Source organism: Somniosus microcephalus, chromosome 5 (assembly GCF_052327205.1).
Source record: "Somniosus microcephalus isolate GS21.2 chromosome 5, FLI_Smic_1.0, whole genome shotgun sequence".
Taxonomy (NCBI): Eukaryota; Metazoa; Chordata; class Chondrichthyes; order Squaliformes; family Somniosidae; genus Somniosus; species Somniosus microcephalus.
Window position 1 is genome coordinate 92789785 of NC_140991.1, and position 27347 is coordinate 92817131.

The 27347-nt window shown below is 47.7% G+C and overlaps 1 protein-coding gene across 1 annotated transcript in view; it reads left to right on the forward strand.

Annotated features, from left to right (window-relative positions):
• Window positions 1-15646: 15646 nt before the first annotated feature.
• Window positions 15647-27347, forward strand: part of abitram (actin binding transcription modulator) — a 34054-nt gene continuing 22353 nt past the window's right edge. Inside the window, 1 exon segment of the mRNA XM_085987992.1 lies at window positions 15647-15808. Coding sequence (XP_085844118.1) covers window positions 15727-15808 — 82 coding nt within the window. The 5' untranslated portion in view covers window positions 15647-15726.

Genomic DNA, 27347 nt, shown 5'->3' on the forward strand with positions numbered 1-27347 from the left:
TGGAGCGCGCGCCGACGCTGCGGAGGCCAGGTCGGGGGTGACGGCGTGGTTGGAGCTGGCGGACAGGAGCTTATCGGCTTCGTCGGCCAGGGCCTCGAGGTCCGTGAGGCTGGAGGCCACGATGGAGGCGGATGCTGGGAGGTGGCGGATAAAGAGCGTGCGGAAGAGGGAGCCGGGCGGTTTTTCGTCGGTCAGAGCAAGCATGTGTGATAGCAAGTCTGACGGCGTGGAGTCACCGAGGCCCGGGAGGTCGAAGAGGTGGCAGTTGCGCAAGAATTGGGAGGCTGTGAATTTTTTAATGAGCGCGGCCTTGAGATGTGCGTACTTGCCTTCCTCCAGAGGGTTTTGTAGTGTTGTCCAGACTTTCGTGATTGTGGAGCTGCCCAGGGAGGCGAGGAGGTAGTCGTACATCGTTGCGTCGGCGGTGATGCCGCGGAGTCGGAATTGCGATTCGGCTTGAAGGAACCAGGCGGTGGCCAGGTTCTCCCAGAACTCCGGCAGCTTCACAGAAACTGCGTTTGTGTCAGCCATAGTTACGCTTAGGAGTCGTCCTGAGTGTCGGGGTCACCAATGTAGGAGTCTACGTACTCCTAGCAAAAAATACTGAACTCGGAGAGGTTCAACAGAAAAGGTTTAATTGTTGAGGCTGCATGCTGAACACAAAATGGAGTCCGAGACTACACAAAGTATGACTGCCTTTCATCAGTGCACAGCTTCGACGACTCCTCCCCCGCTCTGGGCTTAACTATGTTGCAGATCGAGTTTCTTAAAGGTGTGATCCTTCTTAAAGGCATAACGCCTGATTTATAGTCTACGGACCGGAAAGCGGATTGTGTCCTTTCTGTGATCGGTACGCCACAGTCTGAGAAGTTGCATCGGAGCTCCAAATCAGCTGAACACCTCATCTAACTTCTCGATGGTCTTCTCAGCGGTGGTGGACCTCATTATAACAACCTCTGGCCACTTACTGTGCACGTCAACAGCCACCAGGAACATTCTCTCCTCGAATGGACCTGCAAAGTCTACATGAATGCGGTGCCATGCTTCCTCCGGAAAGTCCCAGGGGTGAAGGGGTGCAAGCTGTGGCACATTACGAACTCTCTGACATGAGGAACAGGTTTTAGCTTTGTCCTCAATCTGTCCATCCATACCCGGCCACCAGAAGTAGCTCCTCGCTATTTCTTTCATACGAACCATTCCGCAGTGTCCGGAGTGTAGTTGCTGTGACACTGGTTTCCGTAGCGATGGTGGAATAACACCACTCCTCCCCACAGCAAACATCCAGATTGCACCGACAGTTCGTTTCTCCTTAAGAGATATGGTTTCAGGTTTGATCATCGCTGTCAAGCTTGCCCCTGACGCTAATGTTCAGCACTGCAGACAACACTGGGTCGTTTCTGGTGTTACTTCGACACCGGTCCGACGAAACAGGCGCGTTTTCCACCTGCCTAAAATAGCAGATGTCCATGCTACGCGTCATAGGCTTGGTGACGGGCAGTGGCAACCTGGAAAGACCGTCGGCGTTGCCGTGCAGGTCAGACTTAAGATATCTAATGTCAAATGTGTGTGCAGACAACAGCAGCACCCACCTTTGCATTCTGCTCGCAGCAAGTGACGGAACCCCTGTATGTGGCCTGAAGATGGTCGTGAGAGGGCGGTGATCTGTTAATAGGGTGAACTGTCTCCCGTACAAATATTGGGGAAACTTGCGAACGCCAAAAACGATGCTCAGTGCTTCTCGTTCTATTTGGGCGTAATTAGTTTCAGCTCTGTTCAAAGTCCTAGATGCGAATGCTATCGGCTTCTCTTCTCCTTTTGGCATGATATGAGAAACGACCGCTCCCACACCATATGACGATGCATCGCAAGCTAACTGTATTGGTAATGAAGAGTTAAAATGCGTCAAAGCCTCTGACTTCAGGAGCGTGTTCTTTGCTGTCATGAACACCTCCTGGCACTTGTTAGTCCATTCCCACTTCTTGTCTTTACATAGCAACCAATGCAGCAGCCTCAGCATCGAGGCTAGGTTCGGTATGAACCATCCATAGCAGTTCAGTAACCCTAAAAAAGAACGCAGCTGGCTGATATTTTCAGGTGCTGGGGCATCCACGATTGCCTTGGTCTTGGACGGTGCCTTGTGAAGGCCTGTGGCATCGATCACATGACCGAGGTACTCAACTGATGCCTGAAAAAATCGCATTTATCCCTGCGAACTCTAAGTCCGTAATCCCTCAGTCTCTGTAGCGTTGCGTCCAAGTTACGCAGGTGGTCTTGGTCATCACACCCAGTAACTAAGATATCATCTAAGTAGCACTGGACTCCAGGCAATCCACTAAGGATCTGGTCCATAGTGTTAAATCCATGAATTTTGATGTATGGTGTCCTTCAATAAATCGACAGAGACTGCAGAGGAACAATCAACAGGTGTTTACTGGGTGAAGGTTACTCTAAAACTAAAGTACAGATCCCTAATCGGGGATTATATACAGGTGTGGTCACTGCCAGTACTACAGTATACAGGAGCTGTAAAAAGTAGTTCTCCCCTTAAAGGTACATACACTACAATTCCTCCCCTTTTAGATTAACAGTACCATAACATTCATTTAACAATTAACACTTTTAACATGCAACATTAACTGCAAATAGTCCATTTATAAATTCAGTCTTTGGGGCGGCTTCCTGATCCTTTCTGGATAGCGCCTTTCCCGAGTGTTTTGCTCTTGGTGCGGAGGCGATTCTGGCCCCCTGTCGTCGGTTGGTTCATCAGCTTCCGATGCTACTGTTTCTGGGGTAGATGCTACCTGTATGTCGGGTTCATCACCAGGTACGCGAGACCTGGGGGTGACTCGTTCCTGTGACTCTAGGATCTGGTCGACATGGCGTCTCTCAATGTTCTCCCCAACATCCACTGTGTACATTAGTGGCCCCTGCCGTGTGCATATCGTTCCTGGTTGCCATTTCTCTGTTCGGTAGTCGCGGGCCAAGACTGGTTGCCCTACATTGAAGCTCCTTGTCGGTTTCTCATTGATGTGCTGGAATTGCTTATTCTCAACATCTCTTCGTACATTTGGTCTGAGCAAATCCAGACGAGATCTCAACCTTCGGTTAAATAACATCATGGCCGGGGTCTGGTTGGTGACTGCATGTGTCGCATTTCTGTAGGCTAACAGGAAATTGTCCACCTTATGCTGCAGTGGAATGTCGTCATCGCGCATGGCCCTTACTGCTTTTTTAAAGGTTTGTACAAACCTCTCAGCCAATCCATTTGTGGCTGGATGATGCGGGGCGGATGTGTAATGCCTTACCCCATTCCTTTTCATAAATCTTCGAAACTCTTCGGACACAAACTGTGGTCCGTTATCAGAGCAAATCTGCTCTGGCAAGCCGTTCCTGGCAAATATGGTCCGTAGGACTGCAATCGTTTTCTCCGTGGTGGTGGAGGACATTATGATCACCTCAAGCCATTTCAAGAGCGCATCCACGGCTATTAAAAACATTGAGTCCATGAATGGACCAGCAAAATCAATATGCACCCGTTGCCATGGAGATGAGGGCCACTCCCATGGGTGTAGAGGGGCATGTGGTGGTGCATTTTGGACCTTCTGGCATCCTGAGCAGCTCTTTGTCAGATTCTCAATTTGCTGATCGATCCCCGGCCACCACACATAAGCCCTAGCAAGGCTTTTCATTTTCACCCCTCCCAGATGGCCTTTGTGAAGCTCATTGAGCACTCTCTCCCTTAACTTGGGTGGAATTACTACTCGGGATCCACACATCAAGGTCCCCTGGCATACTGACAGCTGTTCTCTTCTGGATGAGAATGCTGGCAACAGTGAGTCGCCATGTGCTGGCCATCCCTTCACCGTCAAATCATATACCCAAGACAGAGTTGGGTCATTTCGGGTCTCCTTCTCTATACCAGCGTTAGTTACTGGCAAGCATTCAATTATAGTTGAATGAAATATTTTGACAGGATCCACTGCTGGTGCTTCCTCCGCAGTAGGCAGTGGCAGGCGTGATAGCCTATCAGCGTTTCCATGCTGTTTCGTGCCCTTATACTCTATCATATTGGTGCGCCCCTAGAAAAAGGGACCATCTTTGTAGCCGTTGCGCAGTCATCACCAGAACGCCCTTCTTTGGATTAAAGATGGAGACAAGTGGTTGGTGGTCAGTCAACAAGGTGAACTTCTGCCCGTGCAGATAGTGGTTGAACTTTTTCACTCCCCACACTAGGCTGAGGGCCTCCCTGTCAATCTGGGCGTAGTTACGCTCGGCTGAGGTTAGTGACCGAGACGCAAAGGCTACTGGCCTCTCCGAGCCATCCGGGAATTTGTGCGACAGCACCGCTCCAATGCCATAGGGTGATGCATCACATGCCAGCCGAATTGGTAGTGTTAGGTTGAAATGAGCCAACACCTCTTTTGATGTGATCAATTCTTTGCACTTCTGGAAAGCTCGTTTACATTCGTCATTCCACTTCCATGGTACCCCCGTTTGCAGCAGGGTGTTCAGTGGGTGTAGTACTGTAGACCAATTCGGCAAGAACTTATGGTAGTAGTTCAGCAACCCGAGGGACGACCTCAGTTGTGACACATTTTCCGGTGCTGGAGCCTTGACTACTGCCTCAATCTTTTCAGGGGACTTATGTAACCCCTCTTCATCAATAACGTGGCCACAATACGAGATCTGCTTCTGGAAAAACTCGCATTTGTGGCGATTAGCTCGGAGCCCATAATCCTTCAATCTAGTGAGCACCTGCTCCAGGTTGGCGAGATGATCACTGTCATTTTCACCCGTGACCAGGATATCGTCCAAATAACACTGGGTCCCTGGAATCCCTTGCAGGACTTGATCCATTGCTCTTTGCCAAATAGCCGGAGCTGATGCTACCCCGAACACCAGCCGGTTGTATTGGTAGAGACCTTTGAGTGTTGATCGTGAAGTACTGTTTCAAGGCTTCTTCTACCTCCATTTGCAGGTACGCCTGGGCCAGATCAATCTTAGTGAAGCATTTCCCTCCAGATAGCGAGGCGAAAATATCTTCAATCCGCGGAAGCGGATATTGTACAGTGTGAAGGACTGGGTTCACTGTCACCTTAAAGTCCCCACAGATGCGAACCTTCTTTGGTTCCCCAGGCGTATTACTCAATGACCTCTTCATTACAGGAACGATGGGTGTAGCCCACTCGCTCCAGTCCACTTTGGATAGTACTCCTGAACGTTCCAAACCTTCCAGCTCTGCTTCGACGGCTGGGCGGATTGCATAAGGCCTTAAAAAAAAAAAAAAAAAAAAAAAAAAACTTTGGGCTTGCATTTTCCTCTATTTTGATCATTGCTGTTATGCCTTTTAGTGTTCCGAGTCCCTCCTGGAACACTTCTTGTGCGTCAGTTAGCATTTTTGACAGTCGTCCAGGTGTGACGTCGTCATCCTTTTTGGCATCTACAGTCAGTGCTTGTATGGAATGCCAATCTAGCTGTATCTTCCGGATCCATTGACGCCCTAGTAGTGGTGGTCCTCCATCTGGCAATACATATAGGTCCATTTTTGGTGTTTCCTTGCCAATGTATATCACGTTCACCCTTATTTTTCCTTTGCGGTAGACTTTTTGCCCCGTGTACGTCTTCAACACAATCTCTGTATCTCACAAGGGTATATGTGAGAATAGCCGCTTGTAGTCCCTTTGGTTTGTGACTGTTATTGCTGATCCTGTGTCCAATTCCATTTTCACTTGGACTCCGTCTATCTTGAGCGTGACCCAGATAGTTTGGTGATCCTCCATTTTGATTACATTATGTAGTTTCAGACAACCCAGCTCCTTGCTTTCGGAGTCTGTATCACTTTTCTGTTCGTCTGGACTACTCTCCGTCACCTTATGTACCTTTTTGTACTTCTCCTGTGGAGATTTCTTGCTGCTGGTTTTCTTTCCCGACCTGCAGACACTTGTTATGTGTCCTACTTTTCCACACTGTCTGCACACTTGGTCCTTGAACCAACAATCCTTATGGTCGTGTGTTGTTCTGCCGCAGCGATAACACTTCACTACTCCATATGACATTTCATTTGTGCCATATTCTTGTGGTCTCCGTTGTATCTCTGCAGCGCCCCGTGCGGCTGCTTCGTGTGATACTGCCATGCTGAAAGCCTTGTCCAGCGTAAGATCCTTTTCTGATAGAAGCCGTTTCTGGGTTCCTTCACTTTGAAGCCCACACAAACTTGTCCCTTAAAAGTATCTGCTAGTCCCGTTCCAAACTGGCAGTGTTTCGATAGTTTGCGCAGTTCCGTTAAATACTCAGCATTACTTTTGTCTTTATGCTGGTTCCTTTTGTGAAACTTAAATCTTTCTGCTATCAGCAGCGTTGTGGGGCTTAAGTGATCCTGTAGGATTGCCACTATGCTTTCAAAATCCTTTTCCACTGGCTTCTTTGGGGTTACTAGGTTTCGCAGTAAGCCGTACGTTTTTGCACCCATGGAATTCAACAATACCAGTGCTTTCCTGGCATCTGGCACTTCATTCGCCTTGCAGTACACTTCTACGCGTTCTATATATGTTGCCCAATCTTCGACTTCATTGTCAAACGCTGTGACAGTGCCACTCTTCTGCATCCCTGGGTGTGGTTAGACTGGCTAAAAATGGCGTCTCCCGCGCTCTCCCCTCTTCTCCGCTGGCTCAAAATGGCGTCTCCCGCGCTTCCTTTCTTCCCCCGCGGACGCTGCTCAGCCCTTGAAACCCCGGCCGCGCTCTGCGCATTTTCCCTTCTCTCGTTGATGCTGCTCGGTCTTCAACCCCAGCTGCGCCCTGTGTGCTTTACCCTCTCTCTCTTACCCCGTCGACGCTGCTCGGCCTTTTTCTGTGCCATCGGTCGGCTCCAGCCGCTGCCATCCGGGAAGGGTCTGCACTGTACCTGCTGCCAGCCCACTGCGCTGGATTGTCACGACTGGGGAAACAAGCCCAACTCTCCACAGCCTCCTCTGCGATGTTCAAGTCCTCTCCGGATGGTCGACGCCCGCACTGGTGGAATCGGCCTTCTACAGAGTTGCAGGTAGGTTCGAATCGACTCGTCGCCACTGTTAAATCCGTGAATTTTGATGTACGGTGTCCTTCAATAAATCGACAGAGACTGCAGAGGAACAATCAACAGGTGTTTACTGGATGAAGGTTACTCTAAAACTAAAGTACAGATCCCTACTCAGGGTTTATATACAGGTGTGGTCACTGCCGGTACTACAGTATACAGGAGCTGTAAAAAGTAGTTCTCCCCTTAAAGGTACATACACTACACATAGCACGTTGGAAAAGCGCTGGAGCTGATGTAATTCCGAAAGGAAGTCGACGATACCTAAATAGGCCCTTGTGCGTCACAATAGTCAGCATTTCTCGTGACTGTTCATCCACATGCATTTGTAGGTAAGCTTGACAGAGGTTGATTGTGCTAAACTTCTGGCCCCCAGCAAGTCCTGCAAACAAATCATCGATATGGGGAAGCGGATATTGTTCCACTGACAATACAGGGTTAACAGTTACTTTAAAATCTCCACATATCCTAACTCACCCCCCCCCCCTTTCTTGAGCACTGGTACGATGGGCGTTGCCCATTCACTCACGCTGACTGGTTCTAGTACTCCGCTTTCAACTAGGGCTTCTAAGCCCGCCTCGACTTTTGGTCTGATGGCATAAGGTACAGGTCGTACCTTCATGAACTTGGCTTTGCTATCCTGCTTAATACGAAGCTTCACAGTAATATCTTTCATGCTACCCAGTTCTCCATTAAAGACTTCTGCATGTTTCTTTAAGATGGCGGGTAAGCCTGGATCATTGTGTGACATCATGTAGACTGATAACCAGTCTAATTTTATTCTCTCCATCCACGAACGTCCCACCAGGGAGGGGTAATCTCCTTTAACTACGTAGAGTGGTAACTTCCTAGTTTGTCCATTCAACTGAACTGTGACCTCAGTGATACCTCTCACGGTTACTCTTTCACCAGTATATGTCTTCAACACTATGTTAGCTGGCTGAAGTGGAAGGTGCTTTAATGTCTTTTTGTAGACTGTCTCTGACATAAGAGATACTGCTGCCCCGGTATCGATCTGCATTCGCACAGGCTGCCCCTCTAGCAAGGGTGAGACCCAGTAGCCATGCAAATCCCCACCTATAGTCAGCACGTTCAGTGATAGTTCCTCCTCTGAAGTGTCACTTGCCTCCGTTTTGTCCTGTTCTACAGAGCGAACATGCTTCTTTGTCTTTTGTCTGAATTTTTTTTCTTCCTTCCATCTTTGACGTTTTCTGTGTCCTTTTTTATTTCTGCATGCGTGCTGAATATGTCCCTTTTTACCACAGCTGTGGCAATCCATGTCCACACACCAGCATGCAGACGCAAGATGCCCCGTTTTGCCACAACGGAAGCATAGCCCTTGGCTCTCTGTTCTTACTTTGTGCACTTTTTCTGTTGCACCCAACTGTTGAGCTTCCTTAGCTGCCAATTCCATGGAAATACTGATTTCAATGGCCTTTTGTAGAGTCAGATTACTCTCTGTTAATAGTCTCTTCTGTATAGCTTCAGTTCTCATACCACACACTAGCCTGTCTCTTATAGTATCATTTAGCACGTCATTAAACTCACAGTGCTCTGATAGTCTTTTTAGTGCAGCTACAAACATGGTCACTGTTTCTCCTTCTTCCCGGTTACGCCTGTGGAACCTAAACCTCTCAGCTATGGGTGAAAAATGCCCTTTTAGTATCTCCACAATTTCGCTATATTGTTTAGTCCCTGGTTTATCTGGATGCACTAAAGTACGCAAAAGATTGAAAGTCTTTGGTCCCATCACACTTAACAATGTAGGTCCTACTTTGTTCCCTCCAATGTCATTTGCTTGTGTGAAGTATTCAAATCGTTCTGTGTATGAGCTCCATTGTTCGACATTCTCATCAAACAGTCCAATGTTCCTGATAATTCCAGCCATTTTCCTTCTCTCAGGCTCCTAATTATCATTCACTAAGGATCCTTCCAATGTTGAACTCAACTAAAATCACTATATCAGTTAAGTGCTTCAATTCACAGATCGTTTCACAGTTGAATAAATGTCCTTCCCGATTTACTCACTTTAATTAACTGTCCACGGCAAAAATAACAGTTTTAAACACATAAAACCCGACTATCTTCCGCACAGCAGAGCCACGTAAGTTCAGACGTCGTCGCCACTTTTGTTAAATCTCAAGAGTTTAATAACCTTGCTTGTATAACAATTAAAAGAGTATGCAGGAGACCGAGTTCAGTTCACAGCCATCACTTTCCAGAATCTTCTCAACCTCATGCACTCTATTTCCCATAGTGCATTGCACATCACAACTACAGTAAGCTATGGGGGACAATTCAAATACAACATTCAAAATACACAACATTCCCGACAGCTCCGAACCTCGCCAGTGTCAGCGAGGCGGGCCATCGGTCTGCGGGGGTCGGAGGGGCCGAGATGTCCGGTGTGCAGGTGAGTAATGGGTGCATGTGTGCAGAGGCAAGTGTGTGAAGTGTTTTAATAATGTTTTACTTACCTTTACTTCTTCCTGCAGGCTTCCTCCCTTCAGGTCTCGGGAGTCCCTCAGCTCACCAGCACAGAAAGCAGAATGGCCGCTGAACTGTCAAAAGCTGCAGCCTTCTGCTTTCTGGTCAGGAAGGCTTTCTAATTGAGTCTTGAGTAAAGACACAACTTAGACAGATTGTCAGTGTTTGACAGCTTCACAGAGCTGTCAAACGATGACATTGCATCGTTCTGGTTAAAAGTAGTTTACTTGAAGTCTTAAGTTTTTTTTTATGATATGGTTGTGGGACTTTGTATATAGTGGTGATATTTAGTGTTAAAGCTCTTGACAGATGAAACGGCACTCGCTGACGTTACCTGTAACTGGCTTTCCCTTAATTGGCCTGATGAGACGGCTAGGTGGGCTTAACAAGGTCAATCAAGGGAAAATAGCGTGAGTTGGCCACAAGTCGATGGAGGCGGGACTAAAACCCGACAAGTGGGAGTCCTGCCTCCAAAAGCTCCCCATTGACAAATCCAGCCCTGTGAGTCTGAAGGTAACAAAGTCATACATAAGGGTTGCAGCAGAAGTTGGGCTAGGGTTGTATTCCCTGGAATTTAGCCTAAAAATTAGAGCCAGGCCTATCAGGAATGAAGTTAGGTAACACTTCTATACGGAAAGGGTGGGAGAAGTTTGGAACACTCTTCCAAAAATGGCAATTGGTGCTGGGTCAATTGTTAATTTTAAATCTGAGATTGCCAGCTTTTTGTTAACCAAAGGTATTAAGGGTTATGGGGCAAAGGTGTTATATGTAGTTAGGCCACAGATCAGCCATTATCTCATTGAATGGCGAAACAGCATCTCGGGTTCCTATATGGGAGAGACGCAGGCAATGCTATGGAGGTGGAAGTAGGTGGGATTTAAAATGGAAATTATGAGGTTGGAAGCTCAGTTTGGGTTGAACAGGATGCAGTGGTTGGGAATGATCGGGTTCAGCTTGCAACAGTGGCTGGGGAGGAGGAATTGAGTCAATGGCAAGGGTACAGAGTTTGTGGCGAGGTACAAAGATAATGGCTTTGGTTTTCCACTGTTTAACCAGAGGAAGTTATGGCTCATACTTGATATGACAGTCTAACAGCATCAGAGGCAGTGGAGGGATTGAGCGCACTAGAGTGTGCTGGGTATCACTGGCACGTGTTGTGATGAAATATTCCATTCATCACTGCCTGTGACTGTGGTCGGTTTCAGTGTCATTTCCCTTCCCCCAGTCCTCACTGTATTGTTTATTGGAATGTGCTGGAATGTGCTGTGTGTAGGGCTCCGCCCATACCTGGCCCCTTTTGTAAGCTAGCTCAGTCTGGCCTCAGTCTCCAGAAGGAAGATACCTCTCTCTCTTACATGTTACTTTCTAAGTTAATAAAAGCCTTGTTTTGTTTCGCTAACATCGAGTCTCGGAATTATTGAGGCAAATCAATTTTATTAACTTATTTTTCAACACTATGGATCAACTCCTGAAACCCGAACGTTTGGATTTGGATCAACATGCTCCGGACGCATCAGCAGGCTTTGGACACTGGTTTGAGTGTATGGAATTCTTCCTGGACAATTCCGCAGCCGTCAAAGACGCTACGGACGCTGCGAGGATGAGACTCGGAATTCTGCGGAATTGGGTAAGCCACCGGGTTTACCCCCTCATCCAAGACACCGATACGTACCTGGCCGCCTGCGACATCTTAAAGGCGCATTACCAGTAGCCTACAAATGAGGTGTATGCTAGGCATCTGCTCGCTACTCGCGCACAGCGACCTGGGGAATCAGTGGAGGAGTTCCTAAGCACCCTGAAAATGCTTGGCAAAGACTGCAAGTGCCGAGATGTAAAAGCCGCAGTGTACACTGACGAGCTTGTTCGCGATGCCTTTATCACAGGCCTCAGCTCCACTTACATCCGGCAAAGACTGCTGGAAAAAACGGGGTTGGACCTGAAACAGGCTGTGGACACCGCGCGATCCCTGGATGTGGCCCAGAGAAACTCGGATGCCTACTCTTCAGCCCGCGCTGTCCACGCCGCCACGTGTGCACCGAGGGCGCCGCCATCTTGGAAGGCATCTTCCCCGCCCGGCAGCCCGACACCGGCGGGGCCCCGCTCTCCCCCCAGAAGCCCTACGACAGCCGCGACGCGTCAGGGACCCAACTGCTACTTCTGCGGGCAGCCAAAACACACCAGAAACCTGTGCCCGGCGAAAGGCACCACCTGCTTTAAGTGCGGTAAGAAGGGGCACTTCGGGAAGGTGTGAAGAGGGAACCCTGCCGGAAAACCAACCGCCGGAAAACCCGCCACCGCCGCGTGTGCGCCGTGGGAGCGGCCATCTTGGACGCCATCTTGCCCGACCTCGTGAGGTCCGCCATCTTATGAGCAGACAGCGTGGACGCCATCTTGTATCGATCAGGGCCCTACAGTGGCATCGGTCACAGTGGACCAGACCAGGCCGCACCCGCTATCCAAATCAATGGTGGACATCGAGGTAAACGGGTGCCGGGTTAAGTGTTTAATTGACAGTGGAAGCACGGAGAGTTTTATCCACCCTGAACTGGCACAACAACTCTCCCTAAAGGTGGTCCCTGCTCAGGGTACCATCTCTATGGCTGATAAAACCCAGACATCGACCATTCTGGGTTACTGCACGGTACAGTTGGGCGTTAACGGAACTGTATACGATAATTTTAAAGTATTAATCATGAAGAACCTATGTGCGAGCGTGATCTTGGGCCTGGATTTCCAGTGCAACCACCAAAGCATCACGCTCAAGTACGGTGGGTCCCAGCCGCCCCTCACAGTGTGCGGTCTGGCTACCCTGAAGGTAAAGCCGCCTTCGCTATTCGCGAACCTTACCCCTAACTGCCGGCCAATAGCGACCAAAAGCAGGAGGTACAGCTGGGAGGACAGGCGGTTTATCGCGACCGAGGTAGACCGGCTCCTGAAAGAGCGCATTATTGAACGCAGCAACAGCCCGTGGCGCGCCCAAGTGGTAGTGGTAAGGGGTAGCGAGAAGAAACGGATGGTGATCGACTATAGCCAAACGATCAACAGGTACACCCAACTAGACGCCTACCCGCTACCCCGCATATCAGAAATGGTGAACCAAATCGCCCAATACCGGGTGTTCTCCACCATCGACCTCAAGTCAGCGTACCACCAGCTCCCTATCAGACCAGAGGACCGCCCGTACACCGCCTTCGAGGCGAACGGACGCCTCTACCAATTCCTCAGAGTCCCCTTTGGGGTGACGAATGGGGTCTCGGTCTTCCAGAGGGAGATGGATCGCATGGTCGATGACCACCACTTGCAGGCAACCTTCCCCTACCTCGACAACGTCACCATCTGCGGCCACAATCAGCAGGATCACGACTCGAACCTCGAGAGGTTCCTGGAAACCGCACAAAAACTCAACCTCACCTACAACGAGGACAAGTGCGTTTTCAACACCACGCGCCTCTGCATACTAGGCAGCGTGGTGGAGAATGGGGAAATAGGACCAGACCCCGACCGATTGCGCCCCCTACGGGAGCTGCCCCTGCCCAACACTCCCAAAGCCCTGAAAAGGTGCCTGGGGTTATTTTCTTATTATTCCCAATGGGTCCCCAACTACTCCGACAAAGCCCGCCCCCTCTTGAAAGCATCCTCTTTTCCGCTCTCTGCTGAGGCCCACGCCACCTTCAAAAGCATTAAGCAGGATATTGAGCAGGCCACGCTACAGGCAGTGGACGAGAACACTCCATTTCAAGTGGAAAGTGATGTGTCTGACTTCGCCTTGGCGGCCACCCTCAACCAGGCGGGGCGGCCCGTAGCTTTCTTCTCGAGGACCCTCCAAGGGCCCGAGATCAGACACTCCTCCGTGGAAAAGGAGGCCCAAGCCATCATGGAGGCAGTGCGCCACTGGCGCCACTACCTAGCCGGCAAACGCTTCACCCTACTTACCGACCAGCGGTCGGTAGCGTTTATGTTCAATAATAAACAGAGGGGGAAGATTAAAAATGATAAGATTCTTAGGTGGCGGATCGAGCTCTCCACCTTCGAGTATGACATCATTTACCGGCCAGGGGCCCTTAACGAATCCCCTGACGCCCTCTCACGAGGGATGTGTGCCAGCGCCACCGGGGATCGGCTACAGACCCTCCACAACGACCTCTGCCACCCAGGGGTCACGCGGCTGTTCCACTTCATAAAGTCCCGTAACTTACCCTACTCGATTGAGGAAGTTCGGTCCCTGACCAGGAACTGCCGCACTTGCGCTGAGTGCAAGCCTCGGTTCTACCGCCCAGATAGAGCCCACTTAATCAAAGCTACACGGCCCTTTGAGCGGCTCAGCTTAGATTTCAAGGGCCCCCTCCCGTCCGTCGACCGCAATGTTTACTTCCTGAACATTGTGGATGAATACTCCCGGTTCCCATTCGCCTTCCCCTGCCCAGACATGACCAGCGCCACGGTCATTAAATGCCTCAACAGCCTGTTCTGCCTGTTCGGTATGCCGAGCTACATCCATACGGATAGGGGGGCGTCCTTCATGAGTGAAGAGCTACGCCAGTACATGCGGTCCAAGGGGATCGCCACGAGCCGTACCACCAGCTACAACCCCCGGGGTAACGGCCAAGTGGAGCGAGAGAACGGGACAGTATGGAAAGCAGTCACTCTAGCTCTAAGGACCAAGGGCCTCCCTATCTCCCGCTGGCAGGAAGTCCTCTCGGATGTGCTCCATTCGATACGGTCACTAATGCCACGCCTCATGAACGAATGTTTGTCTTTCCCCGGAAATCCACCTCCGGTGTATCCATGCCGTCATGGCTCTCCACCCCAGGTCCGGTACTCGTGCGAAGGCATGTGAGGGGCCACAAGACGGACCCCCTCGTGGAGCCAGTACACCTACTCCACGCCAACCCCCAATACGCATATGTCCGGCACGCCGACGGAAGGGAGGACACCGTGTCCATAAAAGACGTCGCCCCAGCCGGCATCGACAACAACCACGGCAATAGCAGCAACAACGATCACAGCAACTCTTACCCACCCACTACGCTTTCATCACCCCCGGAAGAACATCGACCAACGGCACCCCCACCAACTACCCCTTCAACAACCCTGGCGGCACCCCCGGCAGAGACCCAGGTGGCTACCGGGGACACCCAGCCGACACCCGCGGCACCACAACAGCCACGTCGGTCGCAGAGGACTATCAAACCCCCGAACAGACTAAATCTATAGAAGGGGTGAATGTGATGAAATATTCCATTCATCACTGCCTGTGACTGTGGTCGGTTTCAGTGTCATTTCCCTTCCCCCAGTCCTCATTGTATTGTTTATTGGAATGTGCTGGAATGTGCTGTGTGTAGGGCTCCGCCCATACCTGGCCCCTTTTGTAAGCTAGCTCAGTCTGGCCTCAGTCTCCAGAAGGAAGATACCTCTCTCTCTTACGTGTTACTTTCTAAGTTAATAAAAGCCTTGTTTTGTTTCGCTAACATCGAGTCTCGGAATTATTGAGGCACATCACGTGTATGTAAACTGACCTCATGATAGCAAATCGTCACCAAGGATAGCATGTGGATGAGGAAGAGGAGAGGGCAAGGGATGGATCCTTGGGGGACTTTAGAGGTGGCAGTACAGGAATGGAAGCAAAGCTTGAAACCAAGTGACAATAAGTCCAATGTAGCCGGACAATGAAAGAAGTGTTGCCGGAGGATTGTGTGGTTGACTGTGTCAAAAGCTGCAGAGAGACTGAAGAAGACCAGAAGGGATAATGCACCACGCTGACAGAATGGCATTCTCGACTCTGAGAATTGAAACCTGAGGGGAGAGATTCAAGCAGGGAGTGATGGAGAGGTGTGTGGGCCACGGGAATGCCCTCTGTTGCGCCAATTCTCCCGGCCCAAAGGACGCAGTTGCAAATATTAATAAGCGGTACAACACGTGCAAAAACCCCGGGATCAAGTTTCCCAACCGGCGCACGGGACCGGGATTCCGCCTTTGGAGGGAGCGCGGCGTTGCCGTACTTCCGGTGTGTTACCAGGAGACGGCGCGGCGTTGCCGTACTTCCGGTGTGTTACCAGGAGACGGCGCGGCCGTACTTCCGGTGTGTTACCAGGAGACGGCGCGGTGCTGTCGTACTTTCGGTGTGTTACCAGGAGACGGCGCGGCGCTCTCTGTTTCCGGCGTGAGATGGAGATGGCGGAGGCGGAGGCGGAGGGGCAGGGCTTTCCGTCAATGGTCGATCGTTACTTCACCCGCTGGTACAAGACAGGTAGGCGGCGCTGCTGGTCTGACGGAGCCTTGGCCTGTTGTTTACGGGCCTTGGAAGAGCGGCCTGCCCCCACTCCTGAGCTGGGGTTCAGTTACCACCCTGCGGGGGTCCGTGATCAACAGCGGCCGCCCCAACTTTTCCCAGGGACGGTCCGGCCCGGCCCTCCGCGGCGGGGAGTGGGAAGCTCGCGGCCATTCGCCGAGGAATGGCAGCAGCGGAATTTACTGACTGAGCGATGTGAAATTCGGCTTCATTGTCCCTGGGTTAGGGAGAGGGAAAATAGCCGGCATTGCTGACCGTTATCCAACGACAGGAGAGTGAGGAGGCGATTAGGTGTAGTTGTGATTTCCCCATCAGGTCACCGGAAGAATTTGCTGATTTGCTTTTCTCCCTGAATTTGTAGAGTGACTATGGAATTATAGCCCAGCGAGGAGGATGGATGGGGAAGACAAGAAAACCTGAGAGCAAGGAGAGTCTAGGAGGAGTACTTTTTGCTAAAGATTGCCCAATGTCTGTATAAATGTAACATTTTTTCAAATGATATATAAAACTATTTCCTGCCCCAAAACATAGAAAAATAGGAGCAGGAGTAGGCCATTCGTCCCATCGAGCCTGCTCTGCCATTCAATATGATCATGGCTGATCCTCTATCTCAATACCATATTCCCCCCCTCTCTCCATATCCCTTGATGCCTTTTGTGTCTAGAAATCTATCTCCTTCTTAAATATATTCAGTGACTTGGCCTCCACAGCCTTCTGTGGTAGAGAATTCCACAGGTTCACCACCCTCTGAGTGAAGACATTTCTCCTCATCTCAGCCCTAAATGTCCTACCCCGTATCCTGTGACTGACCCCTCGTTCTAGACCACCCAGCCAGGGGAAAGATTCTCCCTGCATCCAGTCTGTCTAGCCCTGTCAGAATTTTATACGTTTCAATGAGATCTCCTCTCATTCTTCTAAACTCTAGTGAATACAGGCCTAGTCGACCCAATCTCTCCTCATACGACAGTCCAGCCATCCCAGGAATCAGTCTGGTGAACCTGCGCTGAAAGTCCAAATACACCACATCCACTGTTTCTCCCTTATTCTACCAGTTACATCCTCAAAAAAAACTCCAGTAGGTTTGTCAAACACGATTTCCCTTTCAGAAAATATCAACATGGTTTTATATGTGTCCTGTTATCACATCTATCTATCTTCTTATCTTATATAAAAGGATACTTCTGTCTGTCTGTCTTGAATTAACTCGAAAGTTATAGAGCGTACCTACAGGTGCGTTACGTCGAAAGAAAGCTGACGATTCCAGAACCGTCCTAAGCATATTTACGTTTCGGCCGGACAAAAATTGTTCGCACGTTATGCAAAAAACCTTCAAAAGTAAACTCATTATCTGCTAAGTAGCATTGATTGACGTCAAGGTCGACCAATCCTGTGCCGGCACGATTGACCAATCCTACAGTTCAGTCGCCTGATGGTTGGCCAATCACTGCGTCTGTGGGCGGGACTAATGCTTTTCAACTCGGGCATCGGGCAGCCATTGCTTCACTACTTCCAGCTCAAACTCTGCTAATCCAGCTTCGAAAAAGTTAGTATCTCTTTTAAAAATTACATAACATTTACCAAAAATGTTTTATAAGTACTTTCACTTTCATCTTTGAAGCTATTAAAAGGTAGAAATGTTGCCCGGCAGCAGATTCACACAGGGACAGACAGACAGACAGGCCCCCAAAGCCTGGGACTCGATTTAAACCGCCCGGCCCAAAACAGCCCTGGCAAAGCCGGGCTACCCCAGCTAGTCCTTTATAATAGACTAGCATTTTCCCTACTGATACTAGGCTAACAGGTCTGTAGTTCCCTGTTTTCTCTCCCTTTTTTAATAGTGGGGTTACATTTGCCACCCTCCAATCTGCAGGAACTGTTCCATAATCTATAGAATTTTGGAAGATGATAACCAATGCATCCACTATTTCCATGGCTACCTATTTTAGTACTCTGAGATGCAGGTTATCAGGCCCTGGGGATTTATCGGCTTTCAGTCCCATTAATTTCTCCAGCACTTTTTTTACTAATACTAAATTTCTTTAAATCCTCCTTCTCACTAGACCCTTAGTTCCCTAGCATTTCTGCGAAGTTATTTGTGTCCTCTTCCATGAAGACAGAACCAAAGTATTTGTTTAATTGCTCAGCCATTTCCTTGTTCCCCATTATAAATTCTCCTGTTTCTGACTGTAAGGGACCTACATTTGTCTTGATTAATCTTTTTCTTTTTACTTCATGCTTGACTAATCTGGAATATTTTGAGGATGTAACTGGTAAAATAGATAAGGGAGAACCAGTGGATGTGGTGTATTTGGACTTTCAGAAGGCTTTCGATAAGGTCCCGCATAAGAGATTAGCGTGCAAAATTAAGGCACATGTGATTGGGGGCAAGGTATTGACTTGGATAGAGAACTGGTTGGCGGACAGAAAGCAAAGAGTTGGAATAAACGGGTCGTTTTCCGAGTGGCAGGCAGTGACTAGTGGGGTACCGCAAGGATCGGTCCTAGGACCCCAGCTGTTCACAATATATATTAATGATCTGGACGAGGGAATTGGATGTATTATCTCCAAATTTGCAGACGACACAAAGCTGGGTGGGAGGGTATGCTGCGAGGAGGATGTCATGAAACTCCAGTATGATTTGGACAGGTTAGGTGATTGGGCAGAAACATGGCAAATGCACTATAATGGCCCAGAAATTCGAGTCGGGGGCTTGCCGCGCGTGTAAGCCCCCGATCTGCACTTACCCGACGCGCCGGCCGTTGAGCTTCAGGGACGCCTGGAATTGCTGTTTTAAAATGTTGACTCCCGGGCAGCGTCTGACGTCACGCCGCCCAGGAGTGCAGCCAGCGCGAAGCCTGTAGTGCGCTGTGCAACTGAGACACGCCCCTTGAGGTCTCAGTTTAACAGGACACGCCCCCAATGTTTCTGCCAAGCTGCTAAGCATTTTTACATGCAAAGCAGCAGTTTAAATAGGTTTTTGGAAGTTTTTTGAAGATTTTGGTAACTTTTATAAACTTTTAAAAACGTTTACATTATTTTGAAGAATCTGAAGTAGCTTTAAACAGAATTAAAGCAATTTAAAGACTTTTAAAAGCCCTAAAAGAATTTTTTTAATTCCATTTATTTATTTAGCAATGTCGTCGTCATACGTGTCTTCACACTGTTCCCTTTGGGGAACTGTATGAAGTGGTGGAAGGATTTATGGCCATGATTAACGCTCATTCCGTGACCGTAACCATCTTTGAACCAGCCATTAGGGCGGTTAGTCCTATGGCGGGAGGGTTTTACGGGCTCCCATAAGCTATACAAGGAGGGGGGGCCACCCACGGACGGAACTATCCCACTGGATGTCAACCCAGAATTTAGAGCCGGAGCTCCGACTCCACTTGCCGGGACTGTCTGGAGCGGGGTTCGAAACCCTACCCTGATCTGGCCCAGCGGCGGGGATCCTACCGCTATGCCAAAGGCCCAATCCGATTAGCAATGTGAAATGGCTGGAATGAGCACAATTCACGGCATTAAAAGAACTCACAATTGAACTGATGATGACCTCAGCAATCTCCTCAAGGAGGTGGAGGCGCAGTGCCTGCTCATCATTGGTAATGAGAAGTCAAAGGCGCCGCAAAAAGGGCAGATGATAGCTTGGTCTTTCAAGTGGCAGCATAGGGCTCCAGTCACGGGGAGGGAAAAGGCGCAGGAAACGTATGGGTGTCACCTTTTGTGCGGAGTGGGCCTTTTGCGTAGCAGTAAGCATCCCCGCCGCTGGGCCAGAAGGAGTAGGGTTTCGAACCCCACTCCAGACAGTCCCGGCAAGTGGAGTCGGAGCTCCAACTATAAATTCTGGGTGGACATCCAGCGGGATACTTGCGTCCGTGGGTGTGGGTGGCCCCCCCCCCCAGATGGGTTGTGGGAGCCCGTAAAACCCTCACGCCATAGGACTAACCACCCTAATGGCTGGTTCAAAGATGGTTACGGTCACGGAATGAGCGTTAATCACAGCCATAAATCCTTCCACCACTTCATACAGTTCCCCAAAGGGAACAGTGTGAGGATACGTACGACGATGACCTCTTGCGCAATGCACCTCCTTGGACCCTCAGTCGCAGATGCGAGGGGGCAAATCGTGCAATTGTTAAATTTTTCATTTTATTGACATGTAAAATGTTGGCCCAGTAATTCCCTTCCAAATGCGCGAGTACGGTCGGGGTACTTGCGTGTCTGGCCGGAGGAAATGCCGGTTTTCAGCATGCACAGCGCATGCGGGGAAAACCGGCATTTCCTGTCCTCTGAACGAAGGGGTTCAGAGGCAGAACGCTGTGCGCAGTAAAATTCGCCGCTTTCATTCATGCTTTCAGTGAGGTCAAGTCCTTACAACTTACACATGAAAAAAGCATGGGTACAGTTGCTCCAGAGGCTGCGGAGGAAGATATTTCTTATCGTGGAGCTTCTGAAAGTATGTATGTCTGTATATATTCCTTTGCGTGTTATGTATATATTCCTTTACTTATGTGTATGAATGTATTATTTCATTATGACTTTCAGAGAAAGTAACTTATTGGAAAATCATAATTAAAAACATACATTCATACACATAAGTAAAGGAATATAAAACATACATACATATACGTAAAGGAATATATGCGGACATACATACATAATTACTTATTACTGATGAAAAGTTTCTTTCTTAAAAGTGCTGGAAATGTTACATTACTCATTTTAGAACACTCATTTTCACATTCAATTCACACAGCCACAATTGCTCCTTCTACCTACCGTTCTGAAAACCCGTTTATAAAAAAAAAAAAAAAAAAAATTTAAACTTTAAAACTTACTTAAAATTTCTTAAAATAACTTCCCTCCCTTTCCCAAACAAAAATATTGCCTTTCAGAAGCTCCACGATAAAATATATCTTCCTCCGCAGCCTTGGAACAACTTTACACATGCTTTTTTCAAGTGTAACTTGTAAGGACTTACCCTCACTGAATCCATGAATGAAATCGACGAAGTTCACTGCGCAAGCGCTGCCTGTGCAGTCGCACGCGCTGTGCCTATGAACCCCTTCGTTCCGAGGACTGGAAATGCCGGCTGTGCATGCTGAACGCCGGCATTTCCAACGGCCAGATGCGTGAGTACCCAGACCGTACTCACGCATTTGGTCATGAATTTCTGGCCCAATGTGGATAAATGTGAGGTTATCCACTTTGGTGGCAAAAACAGGAAGGCAGATTATTATTTGAATGGCAATAGATTGGGAGAAGGGGAAGTGCAAAGAGACCTGGGTGTTCTTGTGCACCAGTCGCTGAAGGTAAGCATGCAGGTGCAGCAGGCGGTTAAGAAGGCAAATGGTATGTTGGCCATCGTAGCAAGAGGGTTCGAGTACAGGAACAAGGATGTCTTGCTACAGTTGTACAGGGCCTTGGTGAGACCGCACCTTTAGTATTGTGTGCAGTTTTGGTCACCTTGCCTGAGGAAGGACGTTCTTGCCATGGAAGGAGTGCAGCGAAGATTCACCAGGCTGATACCTGGGATGGCAGGAATGATGTATGAGGAGAGATTGTGTTGATTGGGCTTATACTCACTGGAGTTTAGAAGATTGAGAGGGGATCTCATCGAAACCTATAAAATTCTGTCAGGCCTGGACAGACTAGATGCTGGAAGGATGTTCCCGATGGTCGGGGAGTCCAGAACCAGGGGTCATAGTCTAAGGATAAGGGGTAGGACATTTAGGACTGAAATGAGGAGGAATTTCTTCACCCAGAGAGTGGTGAACCTGTGGAACTCTCTGCCACAGAGGGCAGTGGAGGCCAGTTCATTAAATATATTCAAGAAAGAGTTGGATATATTTCTTGAGGCTAAAGGGATCAAGGGATATGGGGAGAAGGCAGGGACAGGGTACTGAATTTGAATGATCAGCCATGATCTCATTGAATGGTGGAGCAGGCTCGAAGGGCCGAATGGCCTACTCCTGCTCCGATGTTTGCACACTTGTAGAAGCTTTTACAATGTGCTTTTATGTTCTTTGCAAGTTTACTCTCGTACTCTATTGTCCCCTCTTAATCAATCTCTTGGTCCTTTTTTGCTAAACTCTAAACTGCTCCCAATCCTCAGGCTTGCTACTTTTTCTGGCAACTTTATATGACTCCTCTTTGGATCCAATACTATCCTTAATTTCTTTTGTTAGCCATGGTTGGGCTGCTTTTCCTGTTGTGTTTTTGTGCCAAAAAGGAATGTATAACTGTTGCAATTCATGCATTCGTTCCTCAAATGTTAGCCATTGCCTATCCGCCATCATGCTTTTTAATGAAGCTCCCCAATCTATCATAGCCAACTCACTCCTCATGAGAGACCTCCTTGCTCTGATTGGGAGGAGCCTTTTGCTGTAGTGGTTCCATTGATTTTCATGGGATTCTTGATCTCACCATGGCCTGACAAAACGGAGTTATTTCCAGCCAGATGAAGTTGGCTCATGGTATTGCTCCTATTTACTTATTGGTTTCTGTTAACCATATGGCATTGTTGGTAAAAATGGTTAGCAGAAAGTAATCATATAACATTTCACAATAAAAGGCAGCTATTATGGTCTCGCACCAAATTTGAGTGGAAATAATTCTAACCATTTAAAAATTTAAACTGAAAATGTAACAATGTCATGATGTAACGAAAAAAAAATCAATTCATTGCCTGGAAAGTCTTTTGGATGTCTTGAGTACGCGAAATGCACTAAATACATGCAATTTCTTTCTTACTAGCTAAATATCTGAAAATTCAAATTCTAAACATGAAATTGAAAGCCTGGATCTGCTCAAGGCCTGGACCAGACTGGGAGTCAATTTAAGTATGCAGAATCAATGGGGTTAGTTCTGGGGTCTACTCAATTCCACTGTTTAAAAAAAAAAGTCAGCAGTATCAGGGAAGATCAACTAGTGGTTTTATAAAACAACTTTAATTCACAGGAGCCTGGTGATTATTTTGAACAAAAAGTAGCTTCCTCCTAGACTTTACCTTTTAATAATTAATACCTGCACATAGTGAAGTAAGGGAAAAGCAGAATTCTGTTTGATAAAACTGCACTTTTGATGTCTTTGATAAAGCTCATTGGCTTTAAACATAATTTCAGGGATAGCACACTAAAGATTATTGTGCTTATTACTGCAAATTAACGGCCTACGTATGAGGTAGTGTAGGATACACCAAGTTTGACCCAAAACACTTCACAACTAATGAATTACCATTGAAGTGTAGTCAGTTATTCTGTGTAAGTAAATGTGACAACTAGTTAGCACACAGTAAGATCCGATAAACAGCAAATTGAGTTGAATGTCCAATCTATTTTAATTCTAAACAAAAAATGCTGGAAATACTCAGCAGGTCAGGAAGCATCTGGTGAGAGAAACAGGCCCTATTTTAATGTTGGTTGAGGGAGGAATGTTATTGCCATGGGATCTTTTACGTCCGCCTGAACAGGCAGACAGGGTCTCCATGTAAGATAACTACTCTGACAATGCAGCAATCCTCAGTACTGCACTGGAGTATCAGCCTAAATTTATGTGCTCAATTCATGGAGCACGACTTGAACCCACAACCTTCTGAATCAGTTACAAGGAGGAAAATTTTGTAGGATCATATATTTGCAGTTTAGGAGGAAAAAAGAGGTAAGCTCAGAGGAACAATGACTCAAGCTGTATTGATTCAAATAGAGAATGTAAATATAGATTGGCTTTCTCTTACTATAGTGTTCCGACAGCATTTGGAAGACAGAAAAGACTGTGACAGACATGTTAGAGGCTACAGATGAAAGAGGAATTACTGATCAGACAAAATTAGGAAGCATGGAAAACTGAGGAAAAATGAGAGAAGACATAGAAAGGTTCGGGTTGTAGAAGGTATGTGACAAGTGCAGTTCAACAAACATTATTAGGAAGTAGTATACTTTGTGGGGGGGGGGGGAAGCAGAGAGTAGAAATATAACCTAAATGGTAAAATCCTCATTGATGAAGTGGAACAGAAAGATCCAGGGTGCAGATACAGAGATCTTTAAAAGACGAACTGCAGGTGGAAAAAGCAATATAGAGCAAATGAGGTTCTGAGCTTTATATAAAGGAGCATGGAATACAAAAGAAAGGAAATGATGATGCATCTGTACAAGACAATTGGAGTACCTTGTGTATTGGACACCCTTTTATAGAAATAATATTGGAGCTACAGAGAAGGTATAACATCGATTTACTAGAATAATACAAGCGATGAGAGGATATAGTTAATATGAGACACTTGGAAAAACTTGGAATGTATTCACTGGAGCAGAGAAATTAAAGGGGAACCTAATCATAGAAATTTATGGCACAGAAGGAGGCCATTCGGCCCATGTCTGTGCTGGCCGAAAAAGAGCCATCCAGCCTGATCCCACTTTCCGCCTCTTGGTCCGTAGCCCTGTAGGTTACGGAACTTCAAGTGCATATCCAAGTACTTTTTAAATGCTATGAGGGTTTCTGCCTCTACCACCCTTTCAGGCAGTGAGTTCCAGACCCCCACCACCCTCTAGGTGAAAGAATTTCTCTTCAACTCCCCTCTAATCCTTCTACCAATTACTTTAAATCTATGCTCCCTGGTTATGAACCTCTCTGCTAAGGGAAATAGATCCTTCCTATCCACTCTATCTAGGCCCTGCATAATTTTATACACCTCAGTTAAGTCTCCCCTCAGCCTCCTCTGTTCTAAAGAAAACAACCCCAGTCTATCCAATTTTTCCTGATAGCTAAAATTCTCCAGTCCTGGCAACATCCTCGTAAACCTCCTCTGTACCCTCTCTAGTGCGATCACATCTTTCCTGTAATATGGTGACCAGGATTGTACGCAGTACTCTAGCTGTGGCCTAACTAGTGTTTTACAAAGTTCAAGCATAACCGCCCTGCTCTTGTATTCTATGCCTCAGCTAATAAAGGAAAGTATCCCGTATGCCTTCTTAACCACCTTATCTACCTGTCCTGCTATCTTCAGAGATCTGTGGACATGCACTCCAAGGTCCCTTTGTTCCTCTACACTTCTCAGTATCCTACCATTCCCATGTCTTGTTAGCCCTTCCCAAATGCATTATCTCACATTTCTCTGGATTGAATTCCACTTTTCTGCCCACCTGACCAGTCTATTGAGGTCTTCCTGCAGTCTAAAGCTATCTTCCTGCAGTCTACAGCTTTCTTACATAGAAACATAGAAGATAGGAGCAGGATTAGGCCATTCGGCCCCTCGAGCCTACGCCGCCATTCAATGAGATCATGGCTGATCATCCAAACTCAGTACCCTGTCCCTGCCTTCTCCCCATATCCCTTGATCCCTTTAGCCTTAAGAAATATAACTAACTCCTTCTTGAATATATTTAATGAATTGGCCTCAACTGCCTTCTGTGGTAGAGAATTCCACAGGTTCACCACTCTCTGGGTGAAGAAATTCCTCCTCATCTCTGTCCTATATGGCTTACCCCCTTATCCTTAGACTGTGACCCCTGAATCTGGACTCCCCCACCATCGGGAACATCCTTCCTGCATCTAGTCTGTCTAGTCTTGTTAGAATTTTATAAGTTTCAATGAGATCCCCTTTCATTCTTCTAAACTCCAGCGAGTATAAGCCCAATCGACCCAATCTCTCCTCATACGTCATTCCTGCCATCCCAGGTATTAATCTGGTGAATCTTCGCTGCACTCCCTCCATGGCAAGAACATCCTTCCTCAGATAAGGCGACCAAAACTACACACAATACTCAAGGTGTGGTCTCACCAAGGCCCTGTACAACTGCAGCAAGACATCCTTCTTCCTGTACTCGAACCCTCTCGGTACGAAGGCCAACATACCATTTGCCTTCTTAACCGCCTGCTGCACCTGCGACTGGTGGACAAGGACACCCAGGTCTCGTTACACTTCCCCTTCTCCCAATCTATTGCCGTTCAGACAATAATCTTCCCTCCTGTTTTTGCCACCAAAGTGGATAACCTCGCATTTATCCACATTATACTGCATCTGCCGTGCTTCTGCCCAATCACCCAACCTGTCCAAATCATACTGGAGTTTCTCGGCATCCTCCTCACAGCACACACGCCCACCCAGCTTTGTGTCATCTGCAAACTTGGAGATATTACATCTAGTTCCCTCGTCTAGATCATTAATATATATTGTGAATAGCTGGGGCCCTAGGACCGATCCCTGCTGTACCCCACTAGTCATTGCCTGCCACTCGGAAAAAGACCCGTTTATTCCAACTCTTTGCTTCCTGTCTGCCAACTAGCTCTCTATCCAAGTCAGTACCTTGCCCCCAATCCCATGTGCCTTAACTTTACACGCTAATCTCTTATGCGGGACCTTATCGAAAGCGTTCTGAGAGTCCAAATACACCACATCTACTGGTTCTCCCTTATCTATTCTACCAGTTACATCCTCAAAAAATTCCAGTAGATTAGTCGAGCACGATTTACCTTTTGTATATCCATGTTGACTTTGTCCGATCCTGTCACTGTTTTCCAAGTGCTCTGCTATTACATCTTTTATAATGGACTCCAGCATTTTCCCCACTACTGATGTCAGGCGTACCGGTCTATAATTCCCTGTTTTCTCTCTACCACCTTTGTTGAATAGTGGGGTAACATTAGCTACCCTCCAATCTATGGGAACTGTTCCAGAGTCTAGAATGTTGGAAGATGTCCAGCAATGCATCTACTATTTCTAGGGCCACTTCCTTAAGTACCCTAGGATGTAGATTATCAGGCCCTGGGGATTTATCGGCCTTCAATCCCGTCAATTTCCCTAACACCATTTCCCTACAAATACTGATTTCATTCAGTTCCTCCCTCTCATTAGACCCTATGTTCCCTGACATCTCTGGGAGGTTATTTGTGTCCTCCTTTGTGAAGACAGAACCAAAGTATGTATTTAATTGGTCTGCCATTTCTTTGTTCCCCATTATAAATTCCCCTGATTCTGACTGCAAGGGACCTACGCTTGACTTCACCAATCTTCCTCACTATCAACCACATGGCCAATTTTTGTATCATCTGCAAACTTCTTAATCATGTCCCCTACACTGAAGTCTAAATCATTGACATATACCACAAAAATCAAGGGACCTAGTACTGAGCCCTGTGGAACTCCATTGGAAACTGCCTTCCAGTCACAAAAACACCCGTCGACCATTACCCGTTGCTTCCTGCCACTGAGCCAATTTTGGATCCAACTTGCCACTTTCCTTTGGATCCCATGGGCTTTCACTTTTCTGACCAGTCTGCCATGTGGGACCTTGTCAAAAGCCTTGAAGACATCAAACAGGCTACCCTCAGTGACCCTCCTTGTTACCTCCTCAAAAATTCAATCAAGTTAGTCAGATATGACCTTCCCTTAACAAATCCATGCTAACTGTCCTTGATGGAGGCGTGCTTTTCTAAATGACGATTTATACTGTCCCTCAGAATTTTTTCCAGTAATTTGCCCACCACTGAGGTTAGGCTGACT